A 22,968-nucleotide genomic window follows, 5' to 3' on the forward strand; every position below is an offset into this window, starting at 1 on the left:
CTCTCGCGTCCCATGTTTGGACGCTCTCTCGTCCCGTGGCCTGGACGCACTCTTGTCCCGTGGTCTGGACGCACCTTCGTTTCGTGGTCTGGACGCCTTCTCGTCCCGTGGTCTGGGCGCCCTCTCGTCCGTGTCCGTGATGCCGACTGCTGTGATCTTCCTCCCCAGGTATTTTGCCTCTGGCGTTGGGAAGATGCATTTGGATCGTTTCGACTGGAGTCCCACTCCGCATGGTCGACCTGGAGCCTCTTCCATCGTCGCGAAGGGGTCGTCGGCTTCGGGTGGTGGGTACCGCGTCTGTACCACTGCTCGGTTGAACTTTACCTCCTCGTGGTTGTGATGAGCGGCCTGTGCCTTGGGGATCTGCGAATGGATCTGCATTTCGATGCCTGGTTCAGTTGAAAGTGGGGGTTTGAGATGGGGAGGCCTCGTTTGCCGGAGAAGATACGCAGAGGTCTTCCCAGTTCTATCGAATCTTCCCCATCCACCTCCTGCCAAACAGCGTTGGCCCATCACCTGAAACAATCCACAATGGTAAATCGTGCACTGCTCCCTCATGGAATACTTTTATGGCTGCACTACCAATAACTGGTATCAGTTCCTTGGAGTAGGTACGCAGCTTTGCTTGAATCGGGATCAGCTTGGGTCGCTGTGCTTCGTCACCCCACAGCCTCTCGAATGCCTTCTGGCTCATAACTGATTGACTTGCCCCCGTGTCTAGTTCCATGGAGACTGGAGTGCCGTTAAGTTCAACCTTTATTATTATCAGAGGGCTTTTGGTGATGAAAGTGTGTATCCCATATACTTCCTCTTCATCCTTACTTTCAGTTGCCTCTCCTGCTCGTTCATCGTGACCCTCGGTGGATCGGTCGTCCTCTCCTGACTCTGCCATGTGGTCAGTCAGATTCTCAGGAGGTGCCCCATTGTTCCACAGCCCTTGCACACATAAGGCTTGAATCGACATTGATGAACTCTATGGCTGCCCCCGCAGCGCCAACATGGTGCTAATGGATACGCATTCGCACCCCACGGCGGACTCTTGAGCCACTCTAGGCCTAGGTCTGGCCTCTGCAATTGGGTGGGCCTTGCCCTGTGCCGTTCTGCCTGCTGCAAACATTATTTTGTGCACGGTGCTTGCCGGTGAGCTTCGATTCTGTGAAGCTATCTGTTTCGTGTTCTCGTCATGGATATGAAGGCTTGGGCTATCGTGATAGCCTTGCTCAGATCTAGGGATTCGGCAGACAGCAGTTTGCGAAAGATGACCTCATGGCCAATTCCAAGCACGAAAAAGTCCCGCAACATTTCCCCCAAGGATCCTGCAAAGTCGCACTGCCCTGCAAGGCGTCTTAGGTCGGCGACAAAACTTGCCACGTTCTGGCCCTCGGAGTGACTGTGCGTGTAAAAGTGTTACCTTGCCATCAGGATGCTCTCCTTTGGCTCGAGGTGTTCCTTAGCCAGCGTACACAGCTTTGTCCGTTAGTTTGACCGGTGCCAGCAAATTTTTAAGAAGGCCATATACCGATGACCCACATACGGTGAGGAGAATCGTCCTGCACTTGGTCGCCGTCTCAGCCTTGTCCAATTCGTTGGCCACAAAGTATTGGTCGAGGCGCTCAATGAAAGTTTCCCAATCATCATCCTCAACAAATCTCTCAAGAATACCAGCGGCAGCCATAACCACATGAAAGTTCTTGATCCGTTACTCATCGCCAATTTGTTATATTCAGAATAAATTGACAGGACTATATCACAAGCTCAAACTGTTGTAACCTTGGTCTCTTTATTCAGACTCCAGAGTGAGGAAGCAGCATGGTGAATCACCTTTTATACCTACTTAGGTCTCCCACAGGTGTGCCCGCTAGTGGCAAGTCTTACATTTGGGTAAGGTCTACTTACATACATAACAGTGATGGCATGGGTTCCTCGCCAGGCTCCTCTTCCTCGTCTTGCTCCTCCTCCCCCCTCCTTAGGTGGTTCTGCAATCCCCATTGGCAATTCCTGTCCCCTCATGATGGTTAAGTTGTGTAGCATGCAGCACACCACAATGAAATCAGAGACCTGCTGAGGGGAGTATTATAGGCAGTCTCCAGAGTGGTCCAGGCATCGGAAGCGCTGCTTGAGCACTCCAATTGTCTGTTCGACGATGTTGCATGTGGCTGCATGGCTCACATTATAGCGATGTTTGACTTCTGTGAAGGGTTCCGGATGAGGGGTTCATGAGCCAGGTGACGAGGCCGTAACCATTGTCCCTGAGCATCCAGCTCTGGCCTTGTGGTTGACGCTGGAACATGCGTGAGACACTGCTCTCAAACAAGATGAAAGCATCATGGATGCTCCCTGGGTATTGGGCATTGACTGCCATCTTGCACTGAGTATATTCATGGGGTGGAATCCCTTTCAGTTTCGGAAAAGCTCTGGATTCTCTAAAGGTGCTCGCAGGGCGATGTACATACAGTCAAGGGCACCCTGAACCTTGGGGAAGCCAGAAAATTGTCCAAAACCTACAGCCCTCTCATTTTGGGTCTCCATGATCGTTGGGAAGTTTATGATGTCCATTCTGTGTGCGTACAGTGCATTAGTCCCTGGCGAATGCAGCAATGTGTAGCGTGCTGCGAGATGGAGCATATGTCGCCCGCTGATACCTGAAAGGGGCCTTGGCATAGAAGGCAAGTGCCACAGTCACCTTCACCTCAACGGGTAGTGCAGTCCTGTTGCCACTGGTAGGCTGTAGGTATGAGCTGGCATAGCTCTGTGACACCTCTTTTCGGAAGTGCAGCCTTCTAATGCACTGTGCCTCAGAGAGCTGCAGGTATGAGCGATGTTCCCTGTAAACCCGTGGGGGGTAAGGCCTCCTCCCCATACCTCTGCGACCTGTTCGATTACGTTGCAAATGATCATCAATAAGCCTTCGTCCCGCTTGACGCCGTATGAATATAGCAGCCAGGATGAACGGCTCCTGACCAAACATGGCCCCCATCTTTTAAAATGTCCTTAAATGTTTTTTAAGACAAACTAGAAACTCATAAACTTCACAATCAAAAGTATGCAGTAACGCAGCGTTCTTCTCCCAATCCTTTTAATCACTCACAACTGCAACTTTATGCTCTGTTTTCAAGATGGCGCCGTTAGCCCCTGGTGCACCCTGGGTCCGACTGGCTTTTGCTGCCGGGTTCCCGGGCGGACGCTAAATTGGGCGATATGCTCGAAAGTTCCACCCGAGGTGCTAGCACAGCAATGCACGACAATTTACGTCATCCAAACGGTCAAAACTGCAGCGGAGCGCTAAGTTTTAGCACTGTCGCAAAAGCATTGCCGAAAATTCCGTCCGGGTGCAAAATCTTGTGCGCCTTGTTTCAAGCCCAAAAAATCGTTTTTGGGCCCTGCTGAGGCGCTAACTGGGGCGCAAATCAGCCGAAAATCCAGTCTTAAAACTTTAATTGTAACAATTTTTACTTACTTTAGTTAGTTACACTTAGCTTAATTAGTTGCAACCAATAGCTTATATTTTATATATCATTTAACGGGCTCCATGTTTTTCCCATCATTCAAAAGTGAAGTCTCTACCCATGTCTCCTCTTGTTATGCACCATTCATCTCGTCAAAGCAGGTTGGGCCAGCAATTAACTTCTGAGCCTGTAACAGTTTTTGTTTAGCCAACTGTGATGTGTGCAATAGTGGTCATGTGATTTTTGCATGGATTTTCCATCCTTCTGTAGGAGTAAGCAGCTAGTCTTCAAGAGGCACCTTTCACTAACAATGCGGATAAGATCAGACGCTAAGTAGGAATAATTTTCAACTTTGCTGCTTGGTTTGTAATGTGCTGGAGCAAATTGCCCGCCTGTTAGAAAACTCGTCCTATTTTCATCCCATTTAAATTAATGGGATGAAATCAGACAAGTTCAATGACAGGAGGGCAATCTGCTCCAGCATATTGCGGCCCAGACAGTAAAGTTGAAAATTAGCACCATTTTGTGGGGAATTGTGGGCACAAACCCACATAATTGATGAATGTACCATGCAAAAGGCTAATGAGTTCAATTTGTCTTTTTGTCTTGGTGGCTGATTAAAAAATGTTAACCTAATCTGTTTAGTGAACAGTTTAGATGCAGGACTTCTTTGTTACACCAGGCACAAAGACTTTAGTTGTCCATGGACAAAATGAATGTGATATTCCAACGCAACTTCCTGTGCATGAGGATACACAGTTTGAAGCTGTTCTTAAGGTAAAAGGACATAATTTATTTTTATGAGTAATTTAATTGTCTCGGGTGACTTCACTTTCTGTCATTGCTCAGTAGAGTTCAGCTTACATTGTATAAATGTATGGTTGTTGTGTATATATACACCATATAGTGAATACCTGCTATGTGTTAGTCCCATTTAAGGGCATGCCTGTTACCAATCTACTCCATTTGAATGCATGCCTGCTATATGTTTGCACCATTTATATTCATGTGTATTTTATATATAGATCCTATTTCTGTTATGCCTGTTAATTATTTACTTTTTATGGGCCCAACTTTGGTCATGACTTGCATCAATTTTTTTGGAGTAAGTTGTTTTTTCTGGCGTAAGTTTAAAAAATGCCATTTTCCCCAAAAGATTTGCTCCAGAGTAAGTCAGTTAGGTATGATTTTTTTTAGGTCATTTTTTTTTCAAAAGCGGGCGTTCCCAGACACTTACGACAGTTTTGGCCATTTATGCCAATTTGGCCAGCAAAAACTTACTCCAAATCTACTTAGGTCAGCGTATGTGGCCAGCTCTGAAAAACCTTGCGGGCAGTGAAGAAAAAGCAGTGCACATTCGGCAGACATTAGGGCAGGGATAGGGTGGGAAGGGAACTAGAGAGGACTTCAATAACCAAGCACCAAACATTGCAAGGAAAAACTCAAACCATTAAAATACTAATGAAAATGAAGTACCGTATATACTCGCATATCCTACGATCTCACGTATCATGCGACCCCTAAATTTTCATCCCCAAAACATGATTTTATCATATATCCCATGTATCATGCGAGTCACTTTTTTGAGATATCAGATGACACTAGGCTAGGCTTTCAAACAAGTTTAACAAGTACCCAACACGTAACAAGTACCCTAACACATAACAACAATCGAATACAGACCTTAACAACCGAATCATGAAACGACTCTTCCGCCGTAAACAACCGAATGAGAAACAGCTGTTTTGCTGTTTCTCATTACGATAATAAACAGTTACCGTATTTCGTTCCAAATCTCATCTAAGGTAGTAAACTATGACAAATATATTTTTACATTCTACTCTTAGCCACTATGGAGAAAAGATCTGCGAAGAAATATACTGCCAAATTTAAGCTGCAAGTTGTTGCCGAAGCGGAACAAAGCAACAACGTTAAAGCTGCAAAGCTGTTTGGTGTCGGAGAAAGCTGTGTCCGAAATTAAGAATCGTTTCTGTTTTCCTTTGGTAGTTAGCCTCTCAGCTGATTTGGAAAGCGTAAACATTACGTGTGTATCAGCAAGTAAAACAGCAGTTTTATCAAAATCATCTTTATTTGATATACATATGTACTATTTGACTTACCGTAAATGGATACGGTCTGCTTAACAGCCTAACAGCCTAATCTTGGCCAGCACTTCACACCCGCAAATTTTGTATCTCGCGTATCATGCTACCCCCCAAATTTAGGTTACAATTTAGGTCTTCAAAAGTCGCATGATACGCGAGTATATACGGTAAATCCTACCTTAATCTTTGAAGTCGGCCCGGGAAAGGCAGCAGACCAGCCTGTGCATGAGGCCATTCGGCTTGGGATAGGGGAGGGAAGATGCGCACCGGGAGTCCAGAGCAACTGGAGAAGTGCGAGCTGCTGGACGCGATGTCACGGGGAGGGGGGGTAGGCAGAGAGAGAGAGAGAGTGAGATGCTGGCCTCTATACAATGGGGAGGCTGGGAGGGGTGGGTTTGGGGAGAGGAGGGTTTATTTTTTGGAGCTATTCCTACTCTTGTGTTGTATTAATTGAACATGATTCATTTTTAATGTAAAATATATTTTATTCAAAACTTTGCAATGTACTTAACTTTAGTGTAATAAAAATATTCTTGTATCAAACTTTACTCTTTAAGATCACTTAAACGTTAGGGTATAAACTTGTAACGTTACATAAATTACAAGAAAAATCCAATGTGAGAATATTTATACTGTAAGATCACTTATAAACGTGTAAAGTTACATAACTAACAAAAAACACCCAATGTGAGAACAGTTAGAACAGTGAGTGAAGTGACATAAACAACAAAATCAACAGCAGCAAAGAAAGGCTGCATCCATCTCTCATCCCCCTTGGTCTAAGGCCGCCCGCTGCGCTTGGTCTTGGGCTCTCTACGACCCCTGCCCGCAGGCGGTGCCGCAGTGTTTCTGGGGTGCACACCAAGGTTCTTCTTTCTAACATCTCAGCCACTGGGCACCTCTTGAGGGTGGGGGGGTGACAACGTCACATGGCAAGTTGGAGGGCCCAAGCAACAAGTTGGAGGGCCCAGGCGGCAAGCTGGAGGGTGTGGCCTCGGCCTGTTCAGAGCTTGGTGCGGGGAATGGAGTGGGAGTGGCAGTTGATTCTGTCAATGGGTGCGGGATCTGGGCGTGTTCCCTTACTGTAGCAGCTAACTCAAACATTCCCTCCCTCATGCCCTTGGTCATTGCAACTGTCGTCCTTTCCACTACCTCTGACATTCCATCCCTTATGGCTACCATTCCCTCACTGATGTTAGCGGACATGGTTCCCATTTCCCGTGCCATTACTGTTACTTCTCCTGACAGTCCCGCTACCTCCTCACTCACCCCAATTATGGTGTCCAGGAGTGATCGGGTAAGTTCAACGCTCTCCCCACCCAATGCCATCATCTGAACCACATCTGTTGCATACTGAATCTCAGGAGAGCGTGGTCCATGTCTCCTTCCCCTCCCCCTGGATCTGGCTTGCGGCATCCCACTGGGTGGCGCAGGCTGGGACCTTGGGACCCTGGGTGTTCCCTGCTGATTTGCACCAGCACCACCACCACCACCACTACCACTGCTGGGACCTATAACCTCGGACGATGGGGCCACGGGTGTGCAATGCTGCAGCACAACACCACCACCACTGGGACCTGCAACCTCGGACGGTGGGAAACCATAGAATGTCGAACCACTAATCACGGAAGAACCTGGCAAGTGATATATGTTGACCTCCTCAAGATTCAGTAGAACACTCCTGTCATCGAACCCCTCTCACATCCACTCAAAGTGCCCCTCACGCCCATGTTGTTTTGGAGGGTTGCTCTCCTCTGCAGGCTCGTCCACGTCTGAATCTTGATTTGGATCATCAGGAGGATTGTCCTCAAGTTCTGCAACATATAACAGAACAGTGAAATGGGTGGCATGAGTAGGCTCATGCATAGCAGGCCAGGCAGCAGATTGATTTGAAGGGCCACGATGACTTACCCACTCCCTCATGTGCGGGCCCAGCTTGTGCAATACTGATGGTTTTTCTCCAGGCAGGACCCATCAAAGCAGCGACCCTCTCTTCCAAGGGTGTCAGTGGGTGCAGATTTGCCGGGCCTCCTCCTGTTCTAGTTGTTTCCCTTTTGTTGTGAGCCCGTTTCTTCTGCAAAGATGAAAATGCAACTTTTTAGGGAGGGTGTCTTTCTACTGGGTGGGACAAATACAGCTGGTCATATTTACAATTGAAATTACATTGAATAAATGGAAATATTACTTACACTACTTGACCAAGGTCCTGACACTTTTTACACTGCCTTCCAGATCTCTTGTTGATACCAATCCGCAGAATTCTTCTGCAACTTGGTTCCAGCGTTTCTTCATCTTTTTGGGTGGCACTTTTGTGTGACCTCTGCTGGTATCCAGGTGCTGCCATCTGTCCTCAATGACAGTAACTAGTGCCTCGACTTCGTCATGCAAGAAATTCTTTATTCTTGGTGGACGTTGCTGCATTATTGCTGCCACTGCTCGGAGACATTAACAGCACTTCTGCAATGCTCTGACAGTTTTCCACTGCACTTAGTCAAACTGTGATTTTTCAAAGTACACTTAACAGCACTTTTGCAATGATCCCAAACACTTTTCCAGGCATGCAACAGTTAATTTCAGGCAGGACACTGCTGCTTGCATTCAGCACACCAGCTATTTTGATTCAGAGCTCTCTTGGCACGCAATGAATAGCAGCTGCGGTGCACTTTAAAAATGGCCGAGTGTCAAGTTTTGCCACTATTGCACATGTGCGCACATCGGGCCAACACCACTGCGCATGCGCGCAGGTGCCGGCACTGTTTTCGGCGCTGGCCTGTTGCTCCGCCCCCACTTCAGAATGCACGCCACGCCGGGACTCCGGGGACTCTGAAGAGCGGCGAGGATGGGGCGACTTTTTCCCAGCGCCATTTCCAGCATGCAAAGTTGCTGAACTTCAGGTCAGTGCGCCGAAAAAAGGGGTTGGGCAAAGTTGGGCCCATTAGGTGTATGCTTTGTTTAAGTCAACATTTATTAGCCATTCATCTCTATTCTGTCAGATGTATAATTAGAGCAGTTTCTGTTTTTAATTTTTATTGTTGTGCTTCATATAATACGTAATAACACACAAGAAATTATGATGCTAATTTTCACCCCTGTAAATTTTAAAATATATTATGGGTCCAATAATATATTTTAATGGACGGAAAATTGTGATTAGTGCCCACACCAGTGGTCAAGGCTTCCCACCAACAGAATGAAATTGCAATAATTACCCCTTATATATTCATTTAAGATAATCAACTCAATATTCATTATTCAACAAGTGCTATCTGGAATTCACTTTGCATGTTTTCTACTTAACATGTTTGAGCCTTCCAGAATGGTCCCAATGTTATAAAACAATATTTGCTAGCTAAAGTTTGAATTCTATAAAGTGTGCCACTATTTCTACAATGTTCCTTCTAGCAGGCAACAAAGAATCTTAGCAACGTGCCACATTAATAGCAAATATCACACCGCATCATTGAACTATATTAATCTCCATTACATGGCTGAGAATTTCTCTCCTCTGCAGATTTTTTTCAGCAGAACTGAGGCAAGAAATGGGTCAGCCATCCATTTTTGTGTAGTTTCCATTTCCTGCCAGAAGTGACAAATGACGTACAATATGCCTGCCCAAGTATGGGTGGGTATACTGTAATATTCAAATGACAGAAATACCTCTCTAATTGTGCAACAGAGAGAAAATTTAAATTTTGAAGTACCAAAAAGCCGATTCACTCAATCTTTCTGAATTCGCTTGAATACACTAAGGTGTCAGTTTTGAAGATTTAAATGTTTTTATTGTCAGCAGAGAGGTTATTGGTTGCATTGTGCTGCAAGGGGTGTCAGAGGTCTCCTTAGCTCTCCACCCCTTCACCAGAAGAGGCCAGGGAGTCTGCTGAAATTATGTAAGCTACTCCGTTCTCAGTCTCTCTGTTAAGCAGGAGTCCAACCCTGTCGTAAACGTGCCCAGTTCCACAATAGCGGTACATTTTCTCCCAACTGTCTATACATAAACAGTGCTGACATTAAAAGCAATATATATTTAAGAAAATGAGCCTTTTATACTATAAATTGCAATCATTTCTCAGTGCTTGCATTTTTTAAAGACAATAATTAATGACTGTACAGAGATTACCATACCTTAGCACAGCCTGTAATATCATTTTTGTGCAACTCAGTAACTAAACTAGCTATAATGTACCCATGACTATTTTGTGCATTTGCTACTTTGGGCCAAGTTTCGGGCCGCGCCTAGAACGGCGCAGCCCCGACCTGGACGCCCGTTTTTCGCGCCACAAAGTGCGCGTAAAAAAAACTTACAGATTCTCCGGCTCCCTGCAGGTCCTCTGGCACTTGGCGCGGCGCAGCACGAGCTGTGGGGGGCGGAGCTAGGTCCCTGCGCTGAAAACAGTGCCGGGACCTCTGCACATGCGCGCTACAGTGGGCGCGCATGTGCAGTAGCTCCAGGCGCCCAAAACTGTGTGGGAGGGGCCCGAAGCACGCAGCCCCTAGCTCTGGCCGAATGGCCTCACTGGGGCTGCGTGCATAAGGCTGCCTCCCACGCCCAGCTCCTGCTTCCTCCCGACCCGACTCGACTCCCGCTTCCCCCCCGCCACCCCCCCCCCCCGGACCGGACCGGACCCGACACCGACCCGACTCCCGCTTCCCGCCCCCGACCCGACCCGACCCCCCGGACTGGACCCGACCCGCGCCCCCCCGACCCCGAACCGAACCGACCTCCCTCCCACCAAACCCCCGACCCGACCCGCGCTCCCGACCGCCCCCCCCCCCACCCGGACCGGACCCAACCTGACCTCCCTCTCCCCGACACAAACCGACCTGAACCGATCTCCCTCCTCGCCCCCCACCCCCCCCCCCCCGACCCGACCCGACCCATGCTCCCGACCACCTCCGCCCCCCCCCCCCGAACCAGCCCCGATCCGATCCGACCCGCGCTCCCGACCCGACCCAACGCCACCTACCTGTAAATCTGGTGCTGGGGACGGGCCCTGCCCGAAGCCTTGGCCCGGCCGCCGGGCCCGGCCCGTTTAGCCTCTTCCCCCCTTCTCCTTCCCCCGCCCCCTTCTTTCCTCCCTTTCTCCTTCCCCCCTTCTCCTTCCCCCCTTCTCCTCTCCCTCCCCTTTCCCCTTCTCCTCCTCCCCCCTTTTCCTCCTCCCCCTTTCCACTTCTCCCCCCCCTTCCTCTTCTCCTCCCCTTCCTATTCTCCCCCTTCCCCTTCTCCCCCCCTTTCCCTTCTCCTCTCCCCCCCTCCCCTTCTCCCCCCCTCCCCCATCCCTCTCCCTTCCCTCCCTCCCCCTCTGCCTCCCTCCCTCCCCTCCCCCTGCCCCCCTCTCTCTCCCTCTACCCCCTCTCCTCCCCCTCCCCTCACTGTCAGAAACACAGACACTGACAGACAGAGAGTGAGAGACACACAGACAGACAAACAGACAGAGAGATAGATACACTGACAGAGACACACTGGGAGGGCATCCCAGCACACTGTTGGAGGGCTCCCGGTGCTGCAGTTGGTAAGTAGAAAATGTTTTATTTATTGATTTAAAAAAAAAATTATTTCTTCTTAATTTTTTTTGGTTGATTTATTGATGTTTTTATCATTTATTATTGATGATGGCTCTTTATTTGTAAAACTGAAGTGTTTAATGTTTGTAAACTTCCCTTTAAACCCCCCCCCCATTCCCTACGCCTGATTTGTAACCTACGCCTGATTTTCTAAAGTGTAGACAAGGTTTTTTCGAGCATACAAAAATCTTCACTTACTCCATTCTAAGTTAGTTTGGAGTAAGTTTTCACTGCCAAAACTTTGAAAACAGACGTAAGTGGTCGGACACGCCCCCTTTTGAAAAAAAAAATTCTAACTGACTAGAACTGGAGCAAACTAAATGCCGAGAATTTGAATTTCTAAGATACTCTGTTCTACACCAGTTGCTCCAAAAAATCAGGAGCAACTGAGGCCGAAACTTGGGCCCATTGTTTCCATTCATATATATGTGTTGCTAGCCACAAAATCCATCCTCTGGCCATTGCATGTGTGATATCTTCACAGAGCACAAGCACACACAGCTTCCACAGCATGTGTATTATATACTTATACACATATTGTATATATTTTGTGCACTTTTATGTGTTCCTCACATAAATCAGTCAAATTAACATGACATGTTCTAAACTTCGAAAGGATTCACTGTATTCCCTTTCTCTCTGGTTTGTCTATGTTCCAATTACTGAACCTGTCACATTATTTCTTTCTAGGAATGCTTGGAATTTTTTAATATTCCTGAAGCTCAGTCAAACCACTACTTTTTGATGGATAAACGTTGGAACCTGATACATTATGCTAAAGTAAGGAACTGATCTATTTTACATCACAACTGTCAGATGCTATGGTGCTGGTTATTTTATAGGGGAAAGATTGCAAAACAGGAAAACAACATAAAAATGTTACAAACTGAATTGACCAAACATTTCACTTTGTTACAACATGCTTCCAATATATTAAAACATTAATTTGAAAAAGAGGGGCCTAAATTTGACATGCTGTAACGATGACATGTTCAGCAGTGGGAAGACCTGTGCGTGCTCTCAGGCCACTGCTACATTCGGCAGGATATTTTTTAAAGTGATCATATTGAAATGAGGCTCCTGCACCCATTTCCAGGCTCGTTAGTAAAATTTGCTTAAACTAGTCAGAGACTGCTGAAGGGCGTGGAAGAAACCTTCATGTAAGTTTTTTTTAGAACTTAATTTAATGTGGAGCTAGGAGCAGCAAGAGTTCTCCTCCTCCCTCCACATGAAGACTGTGACCGCTGCCAGCACATGTTTGCCTCCCTACTGATCACCCCCTTTCCACCCCCCACTTTGATGGACTCACTTGCAGGCCTCAGCTAACATCTGAGCCGACTGAAATTGGTCATGTCCCGACCAGCAAGATGGGTTAGGATGCTCGCAGCTTGCCGTAATTATGATGGTGAGGCCCGAGAACCAATTTCGGATGCTCTTTGGGCCTCTCTATTCTGGCATGCCTTAGCTGAATCAGCCCCAGAGTGCTTTGTGCAACAGAATTGTAATTTAGAATCTTCTGAATTTTTTTTGCACTCAATTTTTCTCCTTTCCCCGCCCGCCCCCCCGCCCCATCCCCCGAACAGCAATCCAGAACCTCATCCAATATTAATTCTGCGATGTCTGTGAGACTAGACAGTGAGTTTCAGCAGGCTATTGATCCATGGGGTCATCATTCCTCACTTCCACCTTTCAGTAGACGTCACTGAACAGCAATCAGAACCAGGAACATTGGTTGTTTTTTTATAACCATCCCGAGGCTGGAGACATAGGAACCCAGGAACAGAAGTAAGCCATTTAGCCCTCGAGCCTGTTCCACCATTCACTGAGATCATGGCTGATCTAACTCCATATACCCGCCTTTGCCCCATATTCCTTAATACCTTTGGTTAACAAAACTCTATCAATATCAGTTTTAAAATTAACCATTGATTTAGCATCAATTGCCATTTGCGGAAGAGAGTTCCAAACTTCTTTGTATGTAGAAGTATTTCCTAATTTCACTCCTGAAAGGTCTGGTTCTAATTTTTAGACTATTCCCCCTAGTCCTAGATTCCCCAACCAGCAGATATAGGTTCTCTCAATCTACCCTATCTGTTCCCCTTAATATCTTCAAAATCGATCAAATATCCTCTTAATTGTCTAAATTCCAGGGAATACAACTCTAGTTTGTGTAATCTCTCCTCACAATTTAATCTCTGGAGTCTGGGTATCATTCTGGTAAACCTGTGCTGCCCTCCCTCCAAGGCCAAAATATCCTTCCTACAGTGTGGTGCCCAGAACTGCTCTTAGTAAGTACTCCAGGTGTGGTCTAACCAGGGCTTTGTATAGCTATAGCAAAACTTCTTCCCCCTTATCACGTCTCTCAGAAATACCACACAGTGCTTCACATTAATGAATTTCTTTGAAGTACAGTGACTGATGTAGTATAAATAGACACTGCAGTCATTTTGCACACAAACAAACCTACAAACAAAAATGAGATGTATGATCAGTTAATCTTTTATTTTTGAAGCAATTGAGGAAGGATTGTTGACCGGAACACTGGGAAAACCCTCATCATATCTGAATAATGTTAAGGGATCTTAATTGCTCACTTGAACAGGCAGATGGATCAGGCCTTAGTTTATCATCTCACCTGACGGATCGCGTCTTTGAGAATGTAACAGTTTCTCAATGCTGGATTGGAGATTAATTGCTAAAATGTGCTTTGGTGCAGGTGTTCACTTGTAGCCCAGCTGAGGTAAGGTAACTCAGCACAGGCAAGGGATTGAACCTGGGATATTCCTCACCATGCACTGCATTTACCCACTAACCTATCAACCTGTTCCAAACGTTATGGCTGATTTCTTTTTACAGACCTATGTACGAGATATTTACCCATTTCGGCGGTCAGTCTCACCACAACTGAACCTCGTCCATATGCTTCCAGCAAAAGGGCAAGAACTGATCCAGAAACAGGTAAGTAGAAGAGCACTGTAGTGCCACATTGAGGCTTAACCTACAATCCTTTGCACATAGATGTTGTCCTGTTCAAATATACTTGAACAAAAGATGTGCTATTTAATTGTATACAACTACTGAAGATGAGGAAATCCTGTATGAGTTACAAATGAGGAGGGCTTCCCTTTCTGTCACTCCTTAGCTCCAAACCATTGCAGCATGCCTGCAAGGTGGTGCAGTCAAGTTTCAGACCATAACTGATGGTTACTGACCCTGTATGTGCAAGTCCTCTGCTGCCAGGTTGCACACAAACAAACCGACAAACAAAAATGAGATGTATGATCAGTTAATCTTTTATTTTTGAAGCAATTGGTTGAGGGAGGATTGTTGACCGGAACACTGGGAAAACCCTCATCATATCTAAATAATGTTAAGGGATCTTAATTGCTCACTTGAACAGGCAGATGGATCAGGCCTTAGTTTATCATCTCACCTGATGGATTGCGTCTTTGAGAATGTAACAGTTTCTCAATGCTGGATTGGAGATTAAATGCTAAAATTACTCTTCACCAGACATCAAATCATTCAAACTGAATATTTCAAGCCACCAGGTTTTACATCTGCCCTTTTGCTGACCCAATATCATTCCCAGTTAGGCATGCCATGGGTGGCAGAAATGATTGATGCCATCTTGGTGTGTATGACCAAACTGGCAATCCTGGAATGCATTCTTTCGTGTGGTACCATATAAGACATGACAGGGAATTCTGAAGAATTATCCAGCGTAATGAATAGTGCAGATGAATACATTGCTTGAGCAGTGGTGCAGCAGGGAGGGATTCAAATTCCTGGGGCATTGGAACCGGTTCTGGGGGAGGTGGGACCAGTACAAACCGGACGGTCTGCACCTGGGCAGGTCCGGAACCAATGTCCTAGGGGGAGTGTTTGCTAGTGCTGTTGGGGAGGAGTTAAACTAATATTGCAGGGGGATGGGAACCTATGCAGGGAGACAGAGGGAGACAAAAATGAGGCAAAAGCAAAAGACAGAAAGGAGATGAGGAAAAGTGGAGGGCAGAGAAACCCAAGGCAAAGAACAAAAAGGGCTACTGTACAGCAAAATTCTAGAAGGACAAAGGGTGTTAAAAAAGCAAGCCTGAAGGCTTTGTGTCTTAATGCAAGGAATATCCGCAATAAGGTGGATGAATTAACTGTGCAAATAGATGTTAACAAATATGATGTGATTGGGATTACGGAGACGTGGCTCCAGGATGATCAGGGCTGGGAACTCAACATCCAGGGGTATTCAACATTCAGGAAGGATAGAATAAAAGGAAAAGGAGGTGGGGTAGCATTGCTGGTTAAAGAGGAGATTAATGCAATAGTTAGGAAAGACATTAGCTTGGATGATGTGGAATCTATATGGGTAGAGCTGCAGAACACTAAAGGGCAAAAATTGTTAGTGGGAGTTGTGTACAGACCTCCAAACAGTAGTAGTGATGTTGGGGAGGGCATCAAACAGGAAATTAAGAGTGCATGCAATAAAGGTGCAGCAGTTATAATGAGTGACTTTAATATGCACATAGATTGGGCTAGCCAAACTGGAAGCAATACGGTGGAGGAGGATTTCCTGGAATGCATAAGGGATGGTTTTCTAGACCAATATGTCGAGGAACCAACTAGGGGGGAGGCCATCTTAGACTGGGTGTTGTGTAATGAGAGAGGATTAATTAGCAATCTCATTGTGCGAGGTCCCTTGGGGCAGAGTGACCATAATATGGTGGAATTCTGCATTAGGATGGAGAATGAAACAGTTAATTCAGAGACCATGGTCCAGAACTTAAAGAAAGGTAACTTTGAAGGTATGAGGCATGAATTGGCTAAGATAGATTGGCTAATGATACTTAAGGGGTTGACTGTGGATGGGCAATGGCAGACATTTAGAGACCGCATGGATGAATTACAACAATTGTACATTCCTGTCTGGCGTAAAAATAAAAAAGGGAAGGTGGCTCAACCGTGGCTATCTAGGGAAATCAGGGATAGTATTAAAGCCAAGGAAATGGCATACAAATTGGCCAGAAATAGCAGCGAACCTGGGGACTGGGAGAAATTTAGAACTCAGCAGAGGAGGACAAAGGGTTTGATTAGGGCAGGGAAAATGGAGTACGAGAAGAAGCTTGCAGGGAACATTAAGGCGGATTGCAAAAGTTTCTATAGGTATGTAAAGAGAAAAAGGTTAGTAAAGACAAACGTAGGTCCCCTGCAGTCAGAATCAGGGGAAGTCATAACGGGGAACAAAGAAATGGCAGACCAATTGAACAAGTACTTTGGTTCAGTATTCACTAAGGAGGACACAAACAACCTTCCGGATATAAAAGTGGTCAGAGGGTCGAGTAAGGAGGAGGAACTGAGGGAAATCTTTATTAGTTGGGAAATTGTGTTGGGGAAGTTGATGGGATTGAAGGCCGATAAATCCCCAGGGCCTGATGGACTGCATCCCAGAGTACTTAAGGAGGTGGCCTTGGAAATAGCGGATGCATTGACAGTCATTTTCCAACATTCCATTGACTCTGGATCAGTTCCTATCGAGTGGAGGGTAGCCAATGTAACCCCACTTTTTAAAAAAGGAGGGAGAGAGAAAGTAGGGAATTATAGACCGGTCAGCCTGACCTCAGTAGTGGGTAAAATGATGGAATCAATTATTAAGGATGTCATAGCAGCGCATTTGGAAAATGGTGACATGATAGGTCCAAGTCAGCATGGATCATGCTTGACAAATCTTCTGGAATTTTTTGAGGATGTTTCCAATAAAGTGGACAAAGGAGTACCAGTTGACGTGGTATATTTGGACTTTCAGAAGGCTTTCGACAAGGTCCCACACAGGAGATTAATGTGCAAAGTTAAAGCACATGGGATTGGGGGTAGTGTGCTGACGTGGATTGAGAACTGGTTGTCAGACAGGAAGCAAAGAGGAGGAGTAAATGGATACTTTTCGGAATGGCAGGCAGTGACTAGTGGGGTACCGCAGGGTTCTGTGCTGGGGCCCCAGCTGTTTACATTGTACATTAATGATTTAGACGAGGGGATTAAATGTAGTATCTCCAAATTTGCGGATGACACTAAGTTGGGTGGCAGTGTGAGCTGCGAGGAGGATGCTATGAGGCTACAGAGTGACTTGGATAGGTTAGGTGAGTGGGCAAATGCGTGGCAGATGAAGTATAATGTGGATAAATGTGAGGTTATCCACTTTGGTGGTAAAAACAGAGAGACAGACTATTATCTGAATGGTGACAGATTAGGAAAAGGGGAGGTGCAACGAGACCTGGGTGTCATGGTACATCAGTCATTGAAGGTTGGCATGCAGGTACAGCAGGCGGTTAAGAAAGCAAATGGCATGTTGGCCTTCATAGCGAGGGGAGTTGAGTACAGGGGTAGGAAGGTGTTGCTACAGTTGTACAGGGCCTTGGTGAAGCCACACCTGGAGTATTGTGTACAGTTTTGGTCTCCTAACTTGAGGAAGGACATTCTTGCTATTGAGGGAGTGCAGCGAAGATTCACCAGACTGATTCCCGGGATGGTGGGACTGACCTATCAAGAAAGACTGGATCAACTGGGCTTGTATTCACTGGATTTCAGAAGAGTGAGAGGGGACCTCATAGAAACGTTTAAAATTCTGACGGGTTTGGACAGGTTGGATGCAGGAAGAATGTTCCCAATGTTGGGGAAGTCCAGAACCAGGGGTCACAGTCTAAGGATAAGGGGTAAACCATTTAGGACCGAGATAAGGAGAAACTTCTTCACCCAGAGAGTGGTGAACCTGTGGAATTCTCTACCACAGGAAGTAGTTGAGGCCAATTCACTAAATATATTCAAAAGGGAGTTAGATGAAGTCCTTACTACTCGGGGGATCAAGGGGTATGGCGTGAAAGCAGGAAGTGGGTACTGAAGTTTCATGTTCAGCCATGAACTCATTGAATGGCGGTGCAGGCTAGAAGGGCTGAATGGCCTGCTCCTGCACCTATTTTCTATGTTTCTATGTTTCTATGTAATGATAGTCAGACAGTCACATATCGTAGTAATGCCACCAGGGTGTGCTGGCAGAGCCTCCTGTTGAAAGATGAGCCTCAACTAGCACTTCTGCCAGAACGAGGTAATATCGCCGCTCTGTGCTGATGTGAGTGTGCATGAATGCAAGGAGAAAATAAGCAAAAACATTTACAAAGGGTCTTTTAAAGGCCCTCCAGTCTGAACATCTTCCCCAGGGCTCCTTCTTAGGCTGCATTAGAGCTGTTGTGGCATCACAGTGCAGTCAATTGCTTCTTGCAGCCACCAGCTATTTGCAAAAAATAGTTTTTAAATTGGTGTGCTTGAAACTGAATGTTTCTAGCAGCTCTTGTGTCATCTCAAGCTAGAAGTTGAGGGAAATACCATCATGAGCTTCTCTTAAGTAAGGACTTTCTTTGCTTTAAAAACTGTTGCTTGGATGCAGGGGCCCTTTTAGTTCCTAGATCTTGTGATAGATTAAAATATAGCATGCATTACCATAAATGGCTACTGAAGCCAAATCAACATTTAAGAGAGAATGTGGAGCCAGCACTGGCACAATGGAGCATGTTGATGATGATGATGATGATGATGAATGGCTTCCTTTTTGCTGAAGTTTTCTATGATTCAACGATTCACGCCATGCTCTAAGAAAAACACAAAACGCCATTATATTACTATTTAAACTGTGAATTTTAAAAACACAGCTCTGTCTCACAAGATGGTAAACATATTTTTCAATAGGTGTTTACTCGGAAACTGGAGGAGCTTGGTCGGGTGATGTTTCTCATGTCCCTTACCCAACACATGCCTGCTGTACACAGACAGTCCCATGTATCCTTGCTGCAAGAGGATCTTCTCAGGCTACCATCATTCCCTCGAAATGCAGTTGATGCAGAATTTTCGTTGTTTGCTGATTATCAAGGTAAAATTACTCTTCAGCAGATATCAAATCATTCAAACTGAATATTTCAAGCCACCAAACAATAGTATGACCACCTTTTGTAGGGTTGCAACAAAGCACTACCTGCGTAAGCAAATTACTACTCTACCAAAATGCACTCATCCCAATCAATTTAATCGGGAGGTATTGACCTAACCTAAACATTAACAGGCCTGTGTTCTTATTTAATTAACAAATTTATAACATTTCAAATGATGGGGTTGATCGGGAGAGCGCCCATGCCCGTGAAGAGGAATTTGTGATTTTGAGCCACCAGCCTTATTAACAGGAAGCAGAAAATAGGAATAAACGGGTCCTTTTCAGAATGGCAGGCAGTGATTAGTGGGGTGCCGCAGGGCTCAGTGCTGGGACCCCAGCTATTTACAATATACATGAATGATTTAGATGAAGGAATTGAGTGTAATATCTCCAAGTTTGCAGATGACACTAAGCTGGGTGGCAGTGTGAGCTGTGAGGAGGACGCTAAGAGCCTGCAGGGTGACTTGGACAGGTTAGGTGAGTGGGCAAATGCATGGCAGATGCAGTATAATGTGGATAAATGTGAGGTTATCCATTTTGGGAGCAAAAACACGAAGGCAGAATATTATCTGAATGACGGCATATTAGGAAAAGGGGAGGTGCGTCAATCATTCAAAGTTAGCATGCAGGTACAGCAGGCGTTGAAGAAGGCAAATGGCATGTTGGCCTTCATAGCTAGGGGATTTCAGTATAGGAGCAGGGAGGTCTTAATGCCGTTGTACAGGGCCTTGTTGAGGCCTCACCTGGAATATTGTGTTCAGTTTTGGTCTGAGGAAGGACATTCTTGGCATTGAGGGAGTGCAGCGAAGGTTCATCAGACTGATTCCCGGGATGGCGGCAGTGACATATGAGGAGAGACTGGATCGACTGGGCCTGTATTCACTGGAGTTTAGCAGAATGAGAGTGGATCTCATAGAAACATATAAAATTCTGACGGGACTGGACAGGTTAGATGCAGGAAGAATGTTCCCGATGTTGAGGAAGTCCAGAACCAGGGGTCACTGTCTAAGGATAAGAGGTAAGCCGTTTAGGACCAGGATGAGGAGAAACTTCTTCACTCAGAGTATTGTTAACCTCTGGAATTCTCTACCGCAGAGAGCTGTTGATGCCAGTTTGTTAGATATATTCAAGAGGGAGTTAGATATGGCCCTGATGGCTAAAGGGATCAAGGGGTATGGAGAGAAAGCAGGAAATGGGTACTGAGGTGAATGATCAGCCATGATCTTATTGAATGTTGGTGCAGGCTCGAAGAGCCGAATAGCCTACTCCTGCGCCTATGTTTCTATGTTTCTATTACTATGCCGTTAACCCTGGACAATAGAAGTGAAAATTGACCCCAAATATACTAAAAAGAAATGCGAGTCAGTCGCAGTATATTCCCAAACTGCAGGCATCCACGATGATGTCACATACTCCAAAATGCACTGTTGAACCAAATGGCTTATGTTACAGTAATGTGGGGTATATTCTGATTTTTCATCATTACTTGTTCTCTGCGCAGCATTGGATGCATTTATGTTTTGCTGTTAGGTGGATAGATTTTGTTACGACTTGCAGGCCGCGATCCTTACGAACGGATCCATTACAGACCCAATCCAAGTCCTGACCGGGGTCAAGCAGGTCTGCGTCATCGCCCCAACCCTCTTCTCAATCTTCCTCGCTGCCATGCTCCACCTCACAGTCAACAAGCTCCCTGCTGGAGTGGAACTAAATTACAGAACCAGTGGGAACCTGTTCAACCTTCACCGTCTCCAGGCCAGGTCCAAGACCACCCCAACCTCTGCCATCGAGCTACAGTTCGCAGACAACGCCTGCGTCTGTGCACATATAGAAGCTGAACTCCAGGATATAGTCGACGTATTTACTGAGGCGTACTGAAGCATGGGCCTTACACTAAACATCCGTAAGACAAATGTCTTCCACCAGCCTGTCCTCGCCGCACAACAAGATCCACGGCGCGGCCCTGGACAACGTGGACCATTTCCCATACCTCGGGAGCCTCTTACCAACAAGAGCAGACATTGACGACGAGATTCAACACCGCTTCCAGTGCAGCCGTCGGCCACCTGAGGAAAAGAGTGTTTGAAGACCAGACCCACAAAAGTGCCACCAAGCTCATGGTCTACAGGGCTGTAGTAATACCCATCCTCGTGTATGGCTCAGAGACATGGACCATGTACAGTAGACACCTCAAGTCGCTGGAGAAATACCACCAACGATGTCTCCGCAAGATCCTACAAATCCCCTGGGAGGCCAGACGCACCAACATTAGCGTTCTCGACCAGGCCAACATCCCTAGCATTAAAGAACTGACCACACTTGATCAGCTCTGCTGGGCAGGCCACATTGTCCGCAGGCCAGACACGAGACTCCCAAAACAAGCGCTCTAATCGGAACTCCTTCACGGCAAACGAGCCAAAGGTGGGCAGAGGAAACGTTACAAGGACACCCTAAAAGTCTCCCTGATAAAGTGCAACATCCCCACTGACACCTGGGAGTCCCTAGGCAAAGACCGCCCTAAGTGGAGGAAGTGCATCCGGGAGGGCACTGAGCACCTCAAGTCTCATCGCCGAGAGCATGCAGGAATCAAGCGCAGGCAGCGGAAAGAGTGTGCGGCAAACCTATCCCACCCACCCTTTCCCTCAACGACTATCTGTCTCACCTGTGACAGGGGCTGTGGTTCTCGTATTCAGCCACCTAAGGACTCATTTTAAGAGTGGAAGCAAGTCTTGCTCAATTCCGAGGGACTGCCCATGATGATGATGATGAGATTTTGTTAATCAGGGGGCTGTTGGTAGAAATTGGCACCCCCTCTTAGTTTTGGCTTTTATGAACCAGAGTCAGTGCAAAAGGGGAAACATAGAGATTTTATTTTCACACCACTCAGAAAAAGTATTTAAAAAAGAAATGTTGTATTTTGAACACGTGGAGTCACTTGATTGGTGGATCAGAACGGCAGCTATGTGAGTTCACAGCAGGGGTTACGGTGGTTTCAGTATCTTTTTTACTGTTTACGTTTCATTTTGGTTCTACCTCACTGTAGGATTCAATGCTTTCTATTCTATTGTCAGAAAATTTAAATTGGTTCCTTGGAGAATAGCAGGTTCCATAACTATTTCTTACTGGTGGCAAGCCTTACACATCCATATCGTACAACTGCCCTATTTGTACTCTTATTTCATTGTTACATGGAAATAACCTACTATATGTTTCAGTGTTCAAATTCACTTAAGTTACTGAAAGCATAATGTGTGTTCTAATGGTGACGACATATACACTATCAACTATATGTATGCATTATCCAACATGTTTACCTGTGATCATGAACTACAATTTTATTTTCTGTAAATCAAAGTAATAATAGGTGCTTAAATACCAATAATCTTTAAATGCCTATCGTCTGGGAATTAATTATTTTTTAATTAAATTGATGGACTGTTTTCAGTTATGTTTCATGTACATCTGGATAGATTAAATTCTTCATACTTTCTAATTATAACAGTTCAGAAGTTTGAAATAAAATAGGAGTCTTTATGATGAGCTGTTGGACATCAAGGTGAAATATTTCATTGTTTTGTCAGGTAAAGAACTATTTGGACTTGATACTCTTCACAAGAGTATGTGGATCAAGCTGTTGGAGGAGATGTTTTTGGGCATGCCCAGTGAATTTCCCTGGGGAGATGAGATCATGCTCTTCCTAAATGTGTTTAATGGGGCTTTAATTCTTCATCCAGAGGACAGTGCATTGCTTCGACAATATGCTGCTACAGCTATCAATACTGCAGTGCACTTCAACCATCTCTTCTCATTGAGTGGTTATCAGTGGATCCTTCCTTCCATGCTTCAAGTAAGTGTTCAGGTACCCTCCACAAGTTCAATCTCTATCCCA

General features: G+C 45.8%; 1 protein-coding gene across 8 annotated transcripts in view; it reads left to right on the forward strand.

Moving 5' to 3' along the window:
• The window catches only part of LOC139260001 (protein unc-80 homolog), a 501,022-nt gene that overhangs the window by 392,827 nt on the left and 85,227 nt on the right, over positions 1-22,968 (forward strand). For all 8 annotated transcript variants that reach the window (XM_070876044.1, XM_070876038.1, XM_070876039.1 and 5 more), the window contains 5 exons: positions 4,129-4,223; positions 11,804-11,893; positions 13,970-14,071; positions 18,842-19,022; positions 22,661-22,926. In XM_070876044.1, coding sequence (XP_070732145.1) covers positions 4,129-4,223; positions 11,804-11,893; positions 13,970-14,071; positions 18,842-19,022; positions 22,661-22,926 — 734 coding nt within the window. The remainder of the gene's footprint in view (positions 1-4,128; positions 4,224-11,803; positions 11,894-13,969; positions 14,072-18,841; positions 19,023-22,660; positions 22,927-22,968) is intronic.

Source organism: Pristiophorus japonicus, chromosome 3, assembly GCF_044704955.1.
Source record: "Pristiophorus japonicus isolate sPriJap1 chromosome 3, sPriJap1.hap1, whole genome shotgun sequence".
NCBI classification, from domain to species: domain Eukaryota; kingdom Metazoa; phylum Chordata; class Chondrichthyes; family Pristiophoridae; genus Pristiophorus; species Pristiophorus japonicus.